Source organism: Protopterus annectens, chromosome 9.part0 (assembly GCF_019279795.1).
Source record: "Protopterus annectens isolate FY-2018-M chromosome 9.part0, PAN1.0, whole genome shotgun sequence".
Taxonomy (NCBI): Eukaryota; Metazoa; Chordata; order Ceratodontiformes; family Protopteridae; genus Protopterus; species Protopterus annectens.
The window spans coordinates 701570319-701590239 of record NC_056743.1 but is presented as its reverse complement, the minus strand read 5'-3'; the positions used below and the strand labels follow the sequence as shown (position 1 = coordinate 701590239).

General features: G+C 39.0%; 1 protein-coding gene across 2 annotated transcripts in view; it reads left to right on the top strand.

Annotated features, from left to right (window-relative positions):
* The window catches only part of LOC122811465 (class II histocompatibility antigen, B-L beta chain-like), a 98176-nt gene that overhangs the window by 64880 nt on the left and 13375 nt on the right, over window positions 1–19921 (top strand). For both annotated transcript variants that reach the window (XM_044083320.1, XM_044083321.1), the window contains exons 3-4: window positions 4758–5039; window positions 15931–16044. In XM_044083320.1, coding sequence (XP_043939255.1) covers window positions 4758–5039; window positions 15931–16044 — 396 coding nt within the window. The remainder of the gene's footprint in view (window positions 1–4757; window positions 5040–15930; window positions 16045–19921) is intronic.

Here is a 19921-nt window from a genome sequence, read left to right as displayed (position 1 = left end):
TGTGGTGGCCAAATGTTAGGGCAGCAGACAGTACACATCCATAGTGGCACCATGACCTTTGTAGCACATACGGGGGTCACAATGGTAGCCTGTAGTACACAGGGTGTCCTACCCACTGCAGATTATGGGCTGACCATCATGTGTGTTGGTACAGCCCACACACGTTCCATGCAGCTGGACAGATGTGGACCAATACAGACAAATGATATACAATGGCCTATGGATATGTCCAATGACTGACTCCAACCCTGTATGACACACACAGATGACAGCAGGCCAGGCTGTTTGATATAGGATGTGTAATAGGACGTCCAACACCACTGTGCTGGTAATTAATGTTGGGAAATGACGTACTCTGGTATCCCTCCAACCAGCAATTTAGGTAGGTCCACACACTGACATGGAGTACCCAGCAGACCAGTACAGTAGTGGCAGATGTATACAACTGTTGGCTGTGCCTCCCGTCACACCTACACATGTGAGTGTCATGTGCACCACCCACGGTGCTGTGTAGGACTGTGGTTGCATGTCCCCCCATGCTATACAGACATGTAGCAACTGTCAATGCCACATGACCATTAGCTACCCTGCAGACACAGCATGTCACCTGTCTGTGTAGAACGGAGGGGTCAGCAACACAGTACTAACTATCTGGACATGTGACACATGCAATACAGTTGACCATACTTTGCATGCTCACACACATAGCGGTATTGTCAGTCTACAACATGTGCAACAGTCATACTGGAAACACAGGATGGCCAGGCATGCACACACCAGTGGTCCAGACATATCTGCCAGTTCATTGCTATACTGTTGGATGTCTGCGCTGTATGGTGTTTGTGGTCTATTGTCTGTACATATGCCATGGTCTATTGTTAATTCACATGAGCTATGTGCACAGGGTACTTCTACCATCACGTGTATAGGGCGGTTCTTTGTTTGCGGACAGGCCGATGCCTTTGGATACAAACCGGGTAAGGCACAGTCCAGTAGGTGGGAGCTGTTGTGCATGGGTTTGCACAGTGTTAAGTACTGCTGACCTCTGGTCACAGCACCTTATACACGTTTACACTCCACATTTCTTTGACAGGGCACTACTGGCATACTGGTAGACAAACACGCTTACAGCCGCTCGCTCTCCGACATTTCCGCTTACATTTGTCATTCACGCTGGGTGTGTGTGATCCCTTGTGATGCGTATTACATCGGACTACATGACTACAGTATCGGGTTTGTGTAATCATTTTGCAATGGCAGCTGTTCGACTGTACGGACTTGGCGGCCTGTCCAGTGATGTAATCATATTATATGCGTGTTCCTCATACAATCTGCTTCCATCTGCCTGATACATGGGAACCGATACTCTGCAATGCTGACATGTGACTTGGGTTTGTTAACGCAGCTGTCTGCCGAGTCATGCTTCCCTTCCCATTTGACTATTTCATTCATTTATACATACAATGAATATTATTCTGGACATCTGTTATGAAATCACTACAGGTATGCAATAGTCTAGTCAACAGCTGGGACAGTTGGTTGGTGTACGTCTGTGTACAGACCTCTCTGATACTCAGGGACTCGTGTCTACAGTGACAGGGACAACTCAGGGACAATCACAGACACTTTTACCATATTAGTTCGATTAACTTGGAACATGTTGACAGATTCGTAATACTACTAATTGTCTGCAGTTAAACGCATCTAGTACTCTTCATTGTTGTGAGTAGTCATTCTCATTCAACACCTTTCCCCCAAAGGGCACTGGCTTTGTGAGTTTTTAAGGGTCTGGCCAGTTATTGTGTGAATGCTCTGACCATTGGTATCGTTGACATTGTCATATGTACGGGTTGTGCTGTATTCCGGTGACTATGGTTGGCACCTTTTCACATGGGACATTTTCGGAACACACCAGGTTTTACAAGCCAACACATACCCATGGTCAGTACAACGGATAGAACTTTACTTATTTGCCTACATAAAAGCCTATTGTTGTAGCGGTTTATTTGCTTATTCTGTTTTTTGTAACATTTAGGTATTGTAGATACTGCAATAATTATTTTCTGCTACTATTACATAACATATGGGACATAATTGTGTCCTACAATCCCAGGACATTTGCCATTTGAAATGTCTTTTGTCAGGACACAACTGTCCAATGATGGACTATCCCTCACAAAGCAGGACAGGTGACAACCCTGCTGTGGACACCAGAATGTTTGGGCCAACACAGCCATGGTCACTGCAGGTTTAGAACAGTCATTTGTTTCCTAGCTGTAAGCCTTATACCTTTTGCACTTTTGTTGTTTGCCTGTTTCTTGTACAAATAACATTTATTCTATTCTGACGTGACCGCTTTAGGCAACTGTTACATGCAGTATGGTGCATAGTTATTCCCTGTGGTCACAAGACATTTGGCATTGTACCATTGTTGTTCAGGTCACACCTACACACACATTAATTGTCCTTCACACAGTGGATCAGGGGTATCCTTTTTACGTCAGTGCCTTCATCACCCTTATACCATGTGCCACTATGCAAATGTGTGCAACATATATTCTCCCGCTTATTCGTGTTGGGACACGTGCGTCACGGGCAGGTGTTTGATCCTGGGTAGTAGGTTATGCATGACCACTTAGGGCTGGACAGTGTCGTGCACCTCTAATGCACATTCCAACTTGTGTCCAGATATCTACTGGACTGGACTTTGTGTCTTCCATTCTAATGTTTACACAGGTTACGTATCCCATGAGGGATATCCAAAAATTGGACCGATCCACAAGAAGAGAAATAACGAACATCTTTTTGGCGATATGAAAATGTGCTGGGGGTTTTACATGCAAGGGATACATAGTGTGCAGTCCTGCAACTGCCTAGGGTGACACTACCTACTACATATGTGTAGTGGTCACTATGTGTAGCTGTGGCTGCACCAAACCAGTAGGCCAAGTATGGCTGGATTTGGTGGACGTTCAGGTACGGGAGCAGGTTGTGTGATGTGGAGGGGATGCTGGGTAGTCAATTATGCATCCAGGTGTGTTGCATTTGTTATGGCCAGCTCCATCAGGAACAATCTGTGGGTATGTGCCGGTGACATGTCTATACATTTGTATCGCACATTTCAATATTCATATGTTTGTGGGATTGTGTTCTACAGTATGGCCTGTCTGGTTGTATTGCAGCTGTTTATACATGTGTTTGTGTTTCTTTCAGCTTCACCCGCTGCTCCCTCATACACCTCCGGTTCACCTATTCTGTATACAACACAGTATTGCCTTGGAGGATTGTACCATTACCCATCCCCACACACACACACACACACACACACAGATTCCTCACACCCCATATATCACTGCTTTGGTTGTTGGCCCATGACACGGCCAGAGTAACACACTGAATACCCTACATGTGTCAGGTACCTGTATGGTTGTGTGGATTACCCTGCCATGTTTGCTTTCCATGTGCTATACCTCACACACATAGGTACACGCCCATACTTAACTTTCATTACATGGTTGGCATACCCAGGTACTACCCGTTCAACTGTGACACATCCTGGCAAGTTCGGCTTGTACCGCTGATTTCTGGATTTTGGCAGCCTACATGTTTCCTTATTGTTGTAGCTGTTTATATGCTCCTTCTGTTTCATTTACATGCTTATTCTATTTCCTATCACATTTGGTATGTGAAATACGGACATACCTTTTGTATGTGACTATTACATGCCTTGTGGGATATGATTCGGACATACGGTTGCTAGATATCTACATTTATCGTGTATTTTGTTATGGACACATCTGCCCAGCTGTGTACCCTCCCTCACATTATGGGTCAGCTGGTGACCCTCACTATTGGGCTGGACGTACCTACTGGTGGCTCGCTAACATATGATGCGTTTCACTTCCACTTAGTATAGCTATCTACACTGCGTTGGACTATGGCCACACAGTCTTCCATGTCATTTGTTCACGGGATAGGGACCCATTATTCCCTACCGTGCATTTGTGTTTGCTTCTTCACTTTGTGTTCGCAGGAACTTTCTTGCATGCTTTGCATACGTTTCAGTATCCACGGACACTGACAGATGTGATTACTATCTTGCAACTTGTTATATGCAAGCATTTTAGGTTGCACGTCTACAGCTGCCATTTCCACGCCTCCGTGCGGCACTTCGACACGCCCTATGCACTCACGCTCCTTTCCTGTGCATGTGGCTGTGGCAGCAGTGCGCCTTCATTAATATGCATTTGGCGCTACTGCACCATCTTCATGCCGCACTGTCGGCGCAAGCCTACCGCTGTCCATGCGCCGAGCTTCATGAATCCCGGGGTCTACTTAAAAGTGTTGTGGTACTCTGTGATGATCAGTGAAAATCTAGAAATTATTGGATGACTAATAAGAAGTCAGATGGCTAAGAAATTAGTGGTAGTGTATAACCTAAAAGCCAAACCATTTTGTATTAGTGTCAGCATATTGTATAATATAGTTTAATTAATTATGAATAGGCACAATTATTTTGGACTACTATTTTTTTTCACTTCTTTAAATATTTGCCATGTGGAGTATACTATCAGTATAAATATTTGCTCAAATCAGGGCATATATACAATAGGTTCATAGGTAGGTACTAGGCTATCAGCCCTAGGACCCATACAAGCCTAGCCAAAAAATGTAACATATGTTCTTGCATTTTACAAAGCTGTGCTTTGCCTTGGTTTTAATGAAACATTCAATGTTTTTTTTGGTTTGTTTTACAGCACAACCTTCTGCAAAAATAAACACCATTGTTCCCAAAACTAGAGCTTTAAGTGCATCACTAATATGCCATGTTGGAGGATTCTTCCCTCCAGATATCGCCGTCACATGGATAAAAAATGGCGAGGTGGTCGACCAATCTGTTCACACAACACCAGTATTGCCGAATGGTGACTGGACCTATCAGATCCGTACCTCAGTGGAGTTTACACCACGTATAAGCGATACCTATACCTGCATGATTAACCACATCAGCCTCGAGCAGCCTCTTTTAGTGCACTGGAGTAAGTTGGTAGTTTTTGTTCTTTATAATCACATCTTATACTAAGCAGAGAAATAAGGAATTCTTGGGCGATAAGTGGATATCTCTACAGACACAAATGTAATGATTTTTCCAACTGAACACAACCAAATTTAACTAAGGTGTAAAATTCCCAGGATATGTGTGTTGTGTCTGCAGACCATGATGACTAGATCATGGTAAATCAAGACCTATTACTTCAAACTATACTGAAGTAGAAACCTACTGAAATCTGGAAGCAGATAGATATGGATTGGAAGTTAAACGTACAACTGTTTGTAAAAAAACAAGACTGATAATTGGTCCAGTTGTTTGTTGCAAGTTTAGAAAATTATGGAAATTAGAATTTAGGAGTTTTAAAAATCATTTAAAAGAACCAATGCATGCATTAAAACTGGCAAAATGAATGCTGTCTGTTATTAAAAGCTTTCAGAGTACTCATTTGCACGGTATGGCATGTGATGTTCCACAACTTGCAGTAATCTGGACATCTGGTTAATACTATACTGTCTTTGGAGCAGTGAGCTATGAGACATGCAATGAGTGGGAAATAAAATAACTCAATCATTTATTATATCTTTAATTCTGAGTGCATAAAGAGTCCAAAGAAAAAACATATCATACACTGAGTCCCTCTAAGTATAAAGTTAGTTGCCTCCCATGTGCATCTCCCATGACCTTGCCCCAGCTTTTATTTTTTTGCTCTGTCTGAACAACTATGAATCCTAATAATTACTTATTCTGTACTCTCAATAACAGGCATTGGATTCTAGGACTCTGTTAAAGCTTTTCTACATAGTTTTATTTTCTCAAGTCTAATTTTAGAAATTTTAATTTCTAAACTTTTATCTCAACCCCCAAACAGCCCATCATAATAACCTTCAAAAATTCTGGAAATCTGTTAATCAAATCCTGCACCCTGGTAGCCCTTCATCTCCAAACTCTTGTCCAACCAACACTCCGCAGAAGCTGCTACCATATTCAACTCCCATTTTATTAACTCTATTAGCAATCTAAAACAAGCCCTTAGATCCCCTAACCCCGCAGATCCCCCACTTCATCAAAGAAGACCTCCCACTCCCACACCCACTTACACCCCCTACAAACAACAATAATTCCTTTTCTTTGCAACCAGTTTCTACTAGCTATATATAACACCTCCTTCTCAAGCTGAAGCCTTGCTCTCCTTCCATGAACAACCTTCCTCCTTTCTTCCTCAAACTAGCAGCTAACTCCTTAGCTTACCCCATTTCTATTCTTATAAACCAATCTATTAGTGAATCCACCATTTCCTTAATCTGGAAACAATTCTATACCATACCTCTACATAAGGGTGGCAACTCCATAGAACTATCCAACTTCCAGCCTATAGCAATTCTGTCCCCACTGTCCAAAATACTATTAAAATGTCCACACAAGGAACTCCTGGACTACTTACTCCAAAGAAAACTTAATTACAAACACACAACACAGTTTCTGTCCTTACCACAGCACTACTACTGCACTCATCTCCTTTATAAACTCAATCTCCCTTGCCAGAGACAATAACAAACTTAACTTCTTGTCTCTTCCTTGACCTATCTAAGGTATTCAATACCCTATCTCATCCTATGTTACTCTCCAAACTCTCTGACCTAAACCTATCCACTACAACTATTTCCTGGTTCACAAGCTATCTCACTAATTGACAGCAATCAGTTAAATGGCTCTCTTCAATGTCTCCCTTCTCCCCATCAAAACTGATGTTCCTCAAGGTTCAGTCCCTGGTCCCTTATTATTTAATATCTTCAGTAATTACTTACATTCCTCCTGTCCGGACTCCTCTCTTATACAATACACAGATAACTTCACAGTCATCTCTACCTCAGACTCCCTCTCTGACCTTCACCTCCTCAGCCAAAACTCTTAATTCTATTGAACAATGGCTCTCCAATAACCAACTCATCTTTAATCCTAAAAAGACTAAGCTTCTTCTTTTCTTACCTAAATCTTTCTCACATCTCAAACCTACCTTCTTCATTGCATCCCTTGGCAACACTGTCATTAATGCTGAAACTCACACAAAACTGCTCCGAGCCATCACAAAAAAAAAAAAAACAAAAACATCAAAAAACTGGAGCTACTTTATTTTAAAACGCTGTACCTTTTACATCACAATTAAATGCAAACCAGACTGCCACAACTTCACTCACAAAATATTACAATTCAAAATGCGTTTTCCAGAGAGTTAACTAACCTCTCCATTGCCGTAAATATCAAAGGAAAATGCCACAGATGCATTTGTGAACTCCCTCCAGTGACTCTCTCAGAATAGCACCTGTTACCACAGAATAAGGTTAGCTTACTAATAATGTGGGTTCCATTTTTTATTGAACAGTACAGTATTAAATGCTAGTTTCCACTGTTTTTAGAAAATGTTATATCTTGTTTTCCCATTGTGATAAGGTCCAAAGCAAAATATCAGTAGTTGCCTCAGAAAAACATTTTCTTTTTTACGTTCATTAATATTTAGATAATAAAGTATTGCTGCTTTAGCTGTCTGTTGCACAAAGAGTATCACAGAATAGTGAGACATACTTCAGATGCTCCTTGTCATGAGTACCTGGGATACTTCTTGGTGCTTATTCACTTGCTAAGTGCACACAGTCTATCTACAAGTACAGTTTGAAACTGTAACTGACAGTGCTCTATACCTCTGTAAATGATGAATCACATGTACAAAACAATACCTAATGGGTATGAGTGAGCCCTTCATGTGCTAATGTTATATAAAGCTGGACAATGATTATTTGATTAATCAGAATGTCCACGGAGATTATATCAAAGTTAAGATTAGCAGAAAGTAGGTGATGGCAGGCTGCTGGGTAGATTAATCTGAGTTTGGAGTAATTTTATTAAATTGTAACTGAAAGGCAGAACAAGCAGCAGGTGAGGAATGTCAAGTAACTGTTTTTCTGACCTGACTTCAGTGTGTGGACAGAATGCTGCCTGTAGAGGGGTCGCTTGTTATTTATTTAGTTAGTTAGTTATTCATTACTTTCTGGAATATCTTCCAGATGAATTTCTCTTTACTTTTTTATTTCATTGTTTATGCTTTTCTCTTAGAGTTGACACACAATGATTAATGAAAATCTGCTTGTACTGTATGGATTTGACATTTGCTTTTGAAAGTGAAGCCAAAGTTTTCTTCAGTTCTTCTGATATGCTTCAGTTGCAGCAGATTATCGGAACAATTACCATGTGTCATCATATCCATTGATATTTTTATTGTGCCTATATTTTGTCAGCATTATATGATCTCTTCATTAATCACACCTATGTACCTCTTTTAATAAAAAGTGGTGAGTAACTAATACAAATATGAATTTTCATTCGTTTATTTAGGAATTAATAAACTCATATGGGTTTTTGAAAATATTTATATTTTGCAAAATAATACTTTCACAAATAATCTCTGGATTTAAAAAAATGCAGATGCTGTCCTATCCTAATCAAATGATGACATACATGCAGAAGCAGTTTTAGTCCACTGTCAATACCTCCACAATAGTTGATATGACCATCTACTTCACCATTCACAATTCTGCTCCAGTGTTCTTTCCAGTGTCATCTGTTGTGGTGACAAACTGGAATTCATGTCAAAGGTGTGGAACTTAGGGATGATATTTGTTGATTGTGTCATTCTTAGGGACCAGTGGGCCTCATGCTTTCATCTAAGGAATATCTCCCTTGTTAGATTCCTTATTCTGCCAGCATTATTACCTTTGGTTATGTATGTTCTGGTCTCTTCATGGCAGGACTACTCTAATGTTCTGCACCCAGGACTTCCAAATGTTGAGCTTGACCATCTGTGACTTGTGCAGAATTCTACAGAACAGCTACTTAATGGGGCATCTTGATCCCATCACATCACTCCCATGTTGTAGAGTCTGCACAGGTACCAGTTCAGTCATGCATTACATGTGAAGCTTTTGCCCTGATGCATCTTGCCTTTCACAACATATGTCCTCCCACCTTGTGGAACTTCTTAGCTAATGTCAACCTGCTTGTACTTCTAACACACCATTGCTGGAAGTTTCGAGGTTAGAGCCAGAGTCATCTAGCAAGGATTGTTTTGCTTTTTAGGGGCTGTATCATTTGAACCCCTTATGTGGTTGAGGTCTGCTCTAAACCTTAATGTTTTTTTAAGAGATATTTTAAAACATATCCTTTGACCTTTCTTTTGAGAATTATATATTTTAAGTATTCTATTTATTGCCCTTTTCTCTTTGATATTTTATTTTAGTTTTGTAGCAGTGCCTAGTCAATATGCAGTTAAACATCAGTTTAAATTTGAAATTGAGTATTGAAAACTGACTGGTAACCTAAGGTATCTTTTTCTGGAAATCTGAGTTTTATTACACCCTTATCTTGGACAGATGGCATTACGGTAACTGCTAAAATTAAGGTTGGGCCAGTAACCAAATTATCATAATTAATGAACTAGAAATAAAAAACACTTTTTTTCTGTTTTGTGTTTTGTTTTCAAGCAGTAGGAGGGTAAAATCAAATCTTAATAAAAAAGAATAAGCAAAATAACAATAAGATATGGATTACTGAGAAAGAGACAGATGTACAGACTTGCATATCCAGAAGAAGAAAATTATTAAAAATGAGTACGAGAACATTTTGCAACTTTTCAACTTTAACAAAGAGAAATTAGGGGATAAAAACTCTGCAGTCTTTATGTTACTTGGCATGTTTAAGGTGAATAATTGCAAAGACTTGACATAAATTTAAAAATCAAGAATTTCCAGCCCAGATGACAGTATGAACTTTTCTGGTTAAATGTCATCTTCAGCCCGGGGCAATGTGCGACACTGTCACCCTGTGTGTCTGGAGATGTTTCTTACCATACTTCAGTACATATATCCACAGAGGAAGGAGCACTCTGGCCCTGGATCAGATTGTGAGCATGCACATTACTGACACAGAGCATGCAATTCTAGAGTGGTACCTGAACTGTGTAATAAAGAATGAGGTCTCCACATTCAGCTGTGTATTGAATAGTTCTAACTCAAGCCTGACGACCTTTTCAATCATTGAAGATCCATTGTTATGTTCTCATAACTCTTTAATACTCCTTTCCAGTTGCCCAAAGGGTAACCAAGTGATATCATTTATATATGTACTTTAGTCCTGGCACTGACCAGCAATACCGATTGGAAATAAATGTATCCTAGATAAATATATAGATAAGAAAATCGGCCACTTCATGAATACTATGTGTACTACATATGTGTGCGTACAGAAACCACATCCAAAGCATTTAGATATGAATATGCTTCTGCCAAGGAAATAGCCATTGTTGAGTGTACTGTAAATGTACTAATCTAGGTGGAAGTAGAGCTCAGCATCACAACCTCTGTACTGGTGTGCTACATGACTGGGTGTCACACAGTTATGGCACAAAGCAGAGCAGCTTATAGCAAGTAATGTAGTTTCTAACAAGCAAATAAGCTACAGATCACTACAGCAATATATAAGGAAATAACATTGATCATAGCAGTGTAAATTAACGCCTACTTACCTATAACAAATAGGACCAAGGCTCTGGAACAGTTATCTGATGTTATATGACATACTCTGCATGCTAATGATGACAACCTGAGTTCAACATACTTTTGACACACATGGAGACCGGGCAACTGAGAATAGCTTAAAAGTCAATTTAGATAAGTCAGTTAGTATGAGATAAGATAGGGGTTGGAAGGGTGGCCTAATGGTTAAGGTGTTTGCCTTATAAACACAAGGTACGGGGTTTGAATCTCACAAGGGATAATTGACTAGGCTTAAAATGACTCACAAGGGCAGTTAGCTTAGTACTAACCTATGAATAAGGAGCCATGAAATACAATAAAAATATGACTTGGATAGAACCTATCCATTTAAGTAAGCAACTGAGATCTGAGTTCTAGGAATACTAGCTACTGCATTTTTTATCAACATACAAAAGAGAATTGTACCGTATCAAGGAAGAAGATAAAATGATATTAATGTTCATATTAAGCAAGCATTATGCAGGAGTTATGAATAAAAAGGTATAGTGTGTGTTTCCATAACTAGATCATTGACGGAATATGGTCAGATATATGGTGCCTATAAAAAAAAAAAAAAAAGCAAAATGTAAAATTAGAAAGATTATAATAAGATATTCTGTGGTGGTACGGCAGTAGCGTTGTTACCTCACAGCAAGAGGTTCTCCCGTTCGATTCTCGGCTTGGCTTGGGAGTGCCTTCTGTGTGGAGTCTGCATGTCCTCCCCGCGGTTGGGTAGCGTTCGAAAGACATGCGTGCATAAATGAGTGTGCCTTCGTTGAAGGTTGGGCATTGAACTGGCACCTCGGCGTTTCATAAAAATCTACTGCCAATCATTAGCGGACTGGAGTTCCGCTGTGGTGACCCCTTACCGGGAAAAAGCCGAAAGACAAACAACAACATAATAACAAGAAATAGAGAGGAATGGCAGATGGCACAGCTGAGCTATGGAAATTGAATGGCAAAACAGATTCTGTATTGCAGAAGTATTAGAAGACCTAACAATGATCTATAGGCAATGATAATGATTTTATACAAAGCTGCAGACAAGGGATAATGCATATATAGTATGCTGAAGAAAGGTCACCCTTAACAGGAATCAAACTCCTGCAACAGTGTTTTCTTTGGTAGGATGATGAGGGTGTGAGTGTCTCTGGTGCATATATCATGCTGATTGACCTGTCTGGCTGTGATGAGTATGTTAATTAGGGCTGAGCTCATTATTACTTGTACAATGTAATACATGCATGTATCCCCTTTTTATAGGGCAGTTGGATCAGCTGACTTGGGCTGTTAAGGCTCTGCTGTCACATTGTGAGGACGGCTATGGGTTTAATTCCCGCCCCCCGGTATTAGTATGAAAAATATTTAATTTTGTTTTTCTGTTTGATTAGCATAACTACAGCAGTACATGGGTCAAATATGCAAGATCATTATTATTAGTTGACTAGTATTATTTAAACACAAAGATAAGTTATTTCCATTGCTTATCACATGTAAGTGAAATATGTATGCCTGAGCAACATCTATTGCTTTTGTACATACATTAGTCTCACACATAAAAATGGAGCATCTCTGAATCCAGGCTGGTATTTAATGGCCTAAATAGCTCATCATATGAATCCTCTATCTGTCAGACCTTTCAGAATACACATAATGGTGGTTGCTGACTCAATTCTCTTTTGAATTTATATTTGCTAATAGCCTTGTTAAATTAACTAATTTTTGTTTGGTCCAAGAAATATATATTATTTAATTGTATCAGTCTCGATATACAAGAACTTCAGTTTTTCATTGCATTTGTACTTTTCCCCAACCCCTTTGTCACCATCTTCTTTCTTAAATACATTTATTTTCTTTGTTACTTTATCTCCATTTCTTTTAATATTATATGCAGCAGTGTAGTGAAATGCACACAACCCACTAACAAGGCCTGTTGCACCAGCAGAAGTACCACCACCAGAAGCACCGAGCACATCCGAGTCCCAGCCTGCCATGTTTGCCTCCACGTCTCTTGCCCTACCTGCACCACCTGCTTCAGATACCCCTGCACTGGATGCTAGTACAGGTGTACCCCATAAGCAGTGTGATTAGAGCTGACACCTTTGTCACCTATTGGCAGCTGTCACATATTTTGGGTGGTATTACAGACAGGAAGTTGGAGGCTAAAATCCCTTTCTCTGGCAACTGTTTGAGTTGTGTCTCTGTCCAGCATTGGCTCCACCATCTGAGTCAGGACCCAGTGGTGATTGTACCTGTGATGGAAAGTAATCACATAATGAGCTTCAACTGGCAGAAAATACAGCTGCAAACTCCCCATCCCATCCCATCCCCCAACCTGGTGTTTCCCTTCCTTTTGTGTTCGTGACTGAGAAGAGTGAAGGGTAGAAATCCCACAGGGTTGTATGTTGTTTTCTTTTTTTTACTTTTCTGCTTCCATAATGTAAATGTTTAAAAGTCAGCTGCTATGTAGTAAACTGACATCTCTACTAGAACTGTTTCTGTACTTCAGATTGTAAAAAAAGAATCATAGAGCCCTAAACAGAGTAAAGGGTTCGAATACCCTTTTGGTTGTATATTGCTTTTACTTTTCTGATTCTGTTCTGTAAATGGGAAGCAATCACCTGCTATTTGTTTTACTGACACCTCTACTATGACTGCTTCTGTGGCTCAGATTGTAAATTAAGTGATGGGGAGGGTGTCAGTGAACAGAGTGGATGGTTCACATATTCTTTGGGTTGTATGATATATACTTTTTTTTACTTTTCTACTTCCACTTTGTAAATGTGTAACAATAACCTACTATGTGCTTCACTGATAGCTTTAAGGCTACTGTTTCTGAGACACAGATTGTAAGTGAAGTGCTTAACTGAATGTCAGAGAAAAGGGTACTAGTTTCAAATCTGTTCATGGTTGTAGCTGCGTTTTTTCATGATGTTTGAATTATAGTAAGGGTACAGTGATCAAACTGCTGATATCATAACTGGTTTCAGTGGATACATACTGTTATTTTTCTGTACCCCACCTACCCAGTATGCCTTTCACATTTTTTAACTTTAAGTACTTTAGTTTGCTATCTGTGTGCATGTCTCCCCACTTCTCCATTGTCTTCTACATTTCTGGATTTGTCACCACCTCCCTTTGCAGTCTTGTGTCTTTTGCTTGTGTGTTTCTGTGACCTTACTACTGCCTCTACTCTCCTCCCCAAGTCATACTTCCTTCCACAACAAATGTCTCTGCATATATGGATCTTTGAGTTATAATAGATATGCATACAGGTAATACCAACTGTGCACGTGGTTTCGCTCTGACAACCCTAGAGGCTTGTTTTCAATCAACGTTTTTTTCTACAGTTGTTTGTATATTATTACAGCTGTGAGCTGGTCCCACATGATCTTCCCACGATTACCTGCTGCTGCTGTCTAGAGAAGCATGTCACTGCACACACTTGCATGGTTACATGCATTGTTAATGAGCCACGAGACGATTGTGTATGTCATGTTTCTGCATCTCTGGACTATCATCAGTTATATTCACACACCTGACTTGTGACTCTCATGTTTTACTACTTTATTCTTTAAATAATCAGATACTTCTTTCATACTGTCTGTTGTGTTAATGTTCTTGTTTTACATTCATGTATTTTTCTTATCTTGCATCTGTAACACTTCTAGTGATCTTATACACCTAAAGATTTTCTGTAGTGTTGAATCTGAATTTAAAAATGTTTTTCCCTGCATGCTTCCTCAGTAACATTTCTAATTTTTTCCTCTTCTCTCTTCCTGAGCAATATTTCTGAATTGTGTCTTTATTTTTGTTTGCTTGCTTGTTTGCTTCTGACTTCAGTTACTTGTTAGGGCCCTTACTCTTGTGCAATAAACATATGGTTTAATTTTCTTTTCCCATAGTACTCCTCATGCTTATAAATGGCAAACGGTATATTTTCAGCTGTTTCTTTTTTTGATACCCTCTGCACCTGCTGCAAGTCAGCCATCAGCCCTTTCCTGACTAATCAGTCAATTTGTTCCCCATCATCAGGGTGAAGGTTGACTGAGAAGAGGTGTCATTCAGACAGCCATCAGGGCTTGCTCGAAGGTTTTCAGCCGAAACCTTTTGGTCCCCAAGAATGCCTGACTTCTGAAACTGAAGGCAGACCTGCAGTGAGCTATAACGTATGGTTGTCCCTCACTTCCACAAGGGATATTGACAGAAAGCACCCCATTCCCTTGTGTTAAGCACCTCAAGCACAGGGAGTGATTTCCTTAGTATCACTCAAAAAATGCATTTTCCTATGTGTGCAGATGCTACCCTCCCAGCTCCACATGAGGGGTGAGTGAGCTATGCCCCTTCACTACTCAACCCCCCCACCTCCACCAGAGCCAATAATCAAACCCAGATCGCTGGCTGCAGTAAGGGATTTGTTCCTATGTGCCATGGATCCAGTCTAGATTTTTCGCTTGGTTCAAAGTTCTTCTCTAACTTGTTTTGTACATCAGTAAACTTGCGATTTAGGTTTAATGTGGCCTTATTTATCTAGTGGTTTTTCCTGCCCTCTGTAACAATAATTCTTTAAATCTTTCATCTGTTGTTATATTTAAGGCAATGACGTTGTTAAACCCATAGTGACCTATCTCTTTTTCATTTGGCCTATGTTTCGGGTGTTATAGTTACAATTAAATAACAGCAAAGGGTATATTTAAAGGCATTTCTTTAGGATTCTCCATATATGGACTGTCTTCCTTTATCTATGCTATGTGGGATGTCTCATGTGCTGTTACAGCGTTACCAACAGAGCTTTGTATTAAACACTGATTTTAAGAGAAATACTACTGAGTTTAAACAGTGAATGATTTTGTTCTGCCAGCATGGCAGCAGAATTCTGGTGTACACATACTATTGGCTTTAAGAATACAAATCTATCTAATCCCTTTGTGTGTGTGTGTGTGTGTGTGTGTGTGTGTGTGTGTGTGTGTGTGTGTGTGTGTGTGTGTGTGTGTGTACAGTTATGCTGTGATTCACAAAAAGCTGCTGAATATCTAAAGCTAAAAATATTATATAACTGTTGCAGTGACAGAGATAAAACACAAAGAATTGTGTTTCATTCTTGGTATTAATACAGAGATAAAATGGAATATGAGACTGGGCCACTGATAGCACAGTTTTGCCCAAGGGAGAACCATTAGAAAAGGAATACTGAAACAGTTATGTGAAGTTAAATATTTTGTTTCAGACTCTCTTTATTTTAGATATATTTCAGCAGCAGTGTCATTAACACAACCTTATTTTCTCCTGTAATAGAGCCAGGCATAATGTACTTTGAAAACTACTACACGGTCATTGCTACAGCTGTGTTTGTTGTGGGATTACTGACCTTCTTTGTGGGAATCATCTACTGTAAAACAGCCTCCTATGGTAAGTCACCCTGCAAACATATTAAACTTTGTTAATTACTTCGGTGTGAAAGAGTGGGTCTGTCACTTTTTTTATTGATTTGGTTACCTGTTATATGGGCTGGTTCAAAAACAAGAGAACCTAGGAAGCCTTCATTCAATCACTGTCATCAGACCTCAGTAATGGAGTAATCTAAGAAGAGAGGACGGCAGTCATTTGTCACCTGATCACATTGTTTTAGAATAGTGTACATTGTTTTCATAAGCATTAATGTTAGGCTCCCTTGCTTGCTGGGCTGGGGTACCCTTGTAGATTGCTTAACCTTGCCTGTATTGAAGTAAGTTTTTACTGTGCTACTGACTAATTGTCTGTATGTGAATAGAGTCTAAATGTTGCCATAGCAACACCAACCATAATTTTGGCCATTTTGGTGTGGGTGTTGGCTGAGCAATGTGCTGCACTCATTAGAATTGCTGCCTCATATTATGTTGTTCCCCAGTTTGGCTGCTGGCTCTGTGGAGTTTGCATGTTCTGCCTGTACTGAACTGAGTTTCTACAAATGTCTCTTGTTTCCTGCCACATTCTAAAGATGTGACAGAATGGTGTTCTCTCAAGGTTACTTGGTGTTCTTTCCAGGAGCTGCAGGATACTACTTAGCACCTGTTGATTGTCACCAAAGGCTTGGCACTCTGAGACTTACAGTTAGACAAAGTGCATATAGAAATGAATGGATAGTAAATAAGCTATTCTTAACATAATAAAAAGTTTGCTAAAGTCTGCAGGATCAACAATTTGCAATTATTCCAACCTGACATCCCTTTCAGAGTCATTGATCTGACAGTTGGCACAAATGCTGATGGGACTACACTTCCATCGTGATGCAGAAACAGCAATAGCAAAGGAGCATTCATTTTATGCTCAGTTTTGTTTCTTGAACACAGTATGAGGAAGGAAGTCCACACTCCTTTTTGTGCCTATAACTGAGGGCCTACTGCACATTGTATACATGCGTGCATGTGCACGTGCATATGCATGCATGCATCTGTGAGTGTGTGCACGTGCATTTGTAGCATGCAGTTTCACATGCCCAGTTAAAGGAATCTTTTAACAGCCCAATTCAAAATAGCTAGTTTCACTATAAACACCTCTATGAATGTGTGTATGTGGGAACCATAATATTTTTTGGAAGAAGTAGACAAAAGGCGCCATTATCTTGATGTTTGTTGGATAGTATGGAAATCTGATATTACCTATCTGAAGAATTTGTACAATATTTGAATGACAACAAATGGGGGTACAATTCAGTTTAAGTTATAATATGAATCAGATCTTCTTTTTGGATGTTAAGGTTGTTAAAAATGTTGGCACATTATCCACTTCTTCGTTTTGGAAGGAGTTTCATTATAACTCCCTTTTAGATGCTATTAGTTGTCATTCACCCCATACATTTAAGAAATTTCTAAGTTCCAATTTTTAAGGGTCAAGAGGATTTGTTCTTCAGCTGAGGATTTAGATAAGTATAATGTAGAAATGACAGCATGATTTCTAGCTAGAGGGTATAAACTGGATGATATCCTTTGTGGACACAAGTTTGCTAGCGCCATGGATAGATCTTCATTACAACATTATGGAGTAAAAAAGAAGTGAGATGGTCCAGTATGTATGATTACTAGTTTTGGACATAATTCCACAGCTTTTTGTAATCTAATTAACCAGCATCGGGGAATAATTTTGTTGGATAACAGGTTAGCACAGCTGTTACCCACACATTGTGAATTTTCTTATATAAAACTATTGGTAATTATTTGAACCATTTAAAAAAAAGTTTTCCATTTTGATCCAGTTGTAGAACAGACTATTGAAGGGATACAATTAGTAGGCAGTTTTCCTTGTGGACACTGCTCAGCCTGCAAGTTTGTTATGAAAGTAAAACAATTTTCATCTCCCAGTACATCTCTGTTTTTTGATATTCTATGTATGAATACTTGTGTCTCTGAATAGGTTATAAACTTAGTTGAATGTAGCTGTTCTGCTTTTTATATAGGACAAACCTCTAGACAGTTTAAAATGTATGTTTCTGGACATTTTAGTGATATTAGGAATTGTCGTACATCCAATGCATTGAATAAACATACCCTCAAGCATCCACTGCTTTATTTAGATTTACTGCTATTGATCATATTTGTTTTAAAGGATTGAATAATTTAGGGTGGCATGAATTATTAAATAAGAAAGAATGGAGTTGGATTATTAGATTGGGTACTTTGTTTTCCCCTGGACTCAAAGATGTGTGTGTGCATGCATATATATATATATATATATATATATATATATATATATATATATATATATATATATATATATATATATGTGTGTGTGTGTGTGTGTGTGTGTGTGTGTGCTTTAATTTAAATGTATATTCTTTTTGGCACTGAAGAAGGCTTTTGGCTGAAACTGGTTTGTCTTGTTTGAATTACATGCCTCTAATGCTTCTGCATGCTTTTTAATAACTATAAATAAAATGTTAGTTATTGCAGATGTGGAGTGCTGGCCAGTTTTTGTCTAATGTAACTAACAGACAATGACATCATCATTTCTAATTTCCTAGACTTTATAAATCATTTTATACAGCCTATAGTTCTTTAACTATCATTAAACAATTGGTTGATATGATTAGATACACTCACTGGTGGATCTACCCATAGACACTGGTCCTTAAATAAATCTACAGTTTCAATCACTGTGTGCTGTATTAAATATTCACCTTTCAGTTTATGCCTCCCAAATTCAATATGCTTAGCCTTTAATGTATTTATCAGCATATTATTCTCCTGTGCCTAAATGGTCAATTAAGTCAAATTCTTTTGCAGACATGACCTATCTGTAACACATATAATCAGTTTACCCGATTTCAACTCATCTGCACTTTTCTGATAGTGCCTTTTGCTCACACAACAACTTTCACAAATAATGCTCGACTATGCTTTCTATCTAGACTGTACAATGTCTGAAATAATTGCTAGCAATCCCATGCCTGCCATACATGCGAATGGTTGTACCACTGTAAAAGATGGCTGCACTGTAGATTAAGTACTCTGTGCAGTTCTGGAGGTGACATTTTAGTAGGCATGCAGTCTTGAGAGAAATACTCGAGAGGATCGCAGTAATAAGGTACAGAGATTGCAGCAGAAATCATACAAGGAGATACTTACACATGTATTATCTTGAAGAACAAAGGAGAGGGTGATGTACATTTTTATGCAAATGGAGTCCAGGTGGCTACTATATTTAAAGAGAAATCTATGAGAACAGGAGCATGGAATTTGAAAATGTAAGGTGGATTACTCAGGAAAGACTCAGTGAAGTATCTGTTCACAGAAAGAGTGGTACTTCACTAGCTTAACTGAAATATTGGCACATACAAACACAGTCACAGAATTCAGTGATGCCTGTGAAAATGTAACAATAATTTCTACATGGTATGAGATAAAAAAAGGAAAGTATACAGTTAAGTAAGGTGTCCATTTTTTCCAATAGTCAGGAAAATGGCAGATTCATCAGCTCAAGCAACCCTTAACTGCCTTCAAAAATCTGTGATATTGCACAGAATGTTTAAGTAGTGTGGAGTGTCACACAAGTAATAATTTCTGTTAAGATGTGACAAAATAAAAGATAAGAACATTTGCAAACTAGTCTTATACCCCTGATAAGTGCATTAACAATTATTAATTAACATGATGGATTGCCTTGTTATATTTGTATTTATAAAATATCAGTAGATATGATTTTGGAGATGGATATAAAATTGAAAATGTGGCAGCTGTTTATTTGCAGTGGTTTAATACACAATGGCCCGGATTCAGAAACATTAGTCAGAGCTACTTGGGCAGTGCCATAG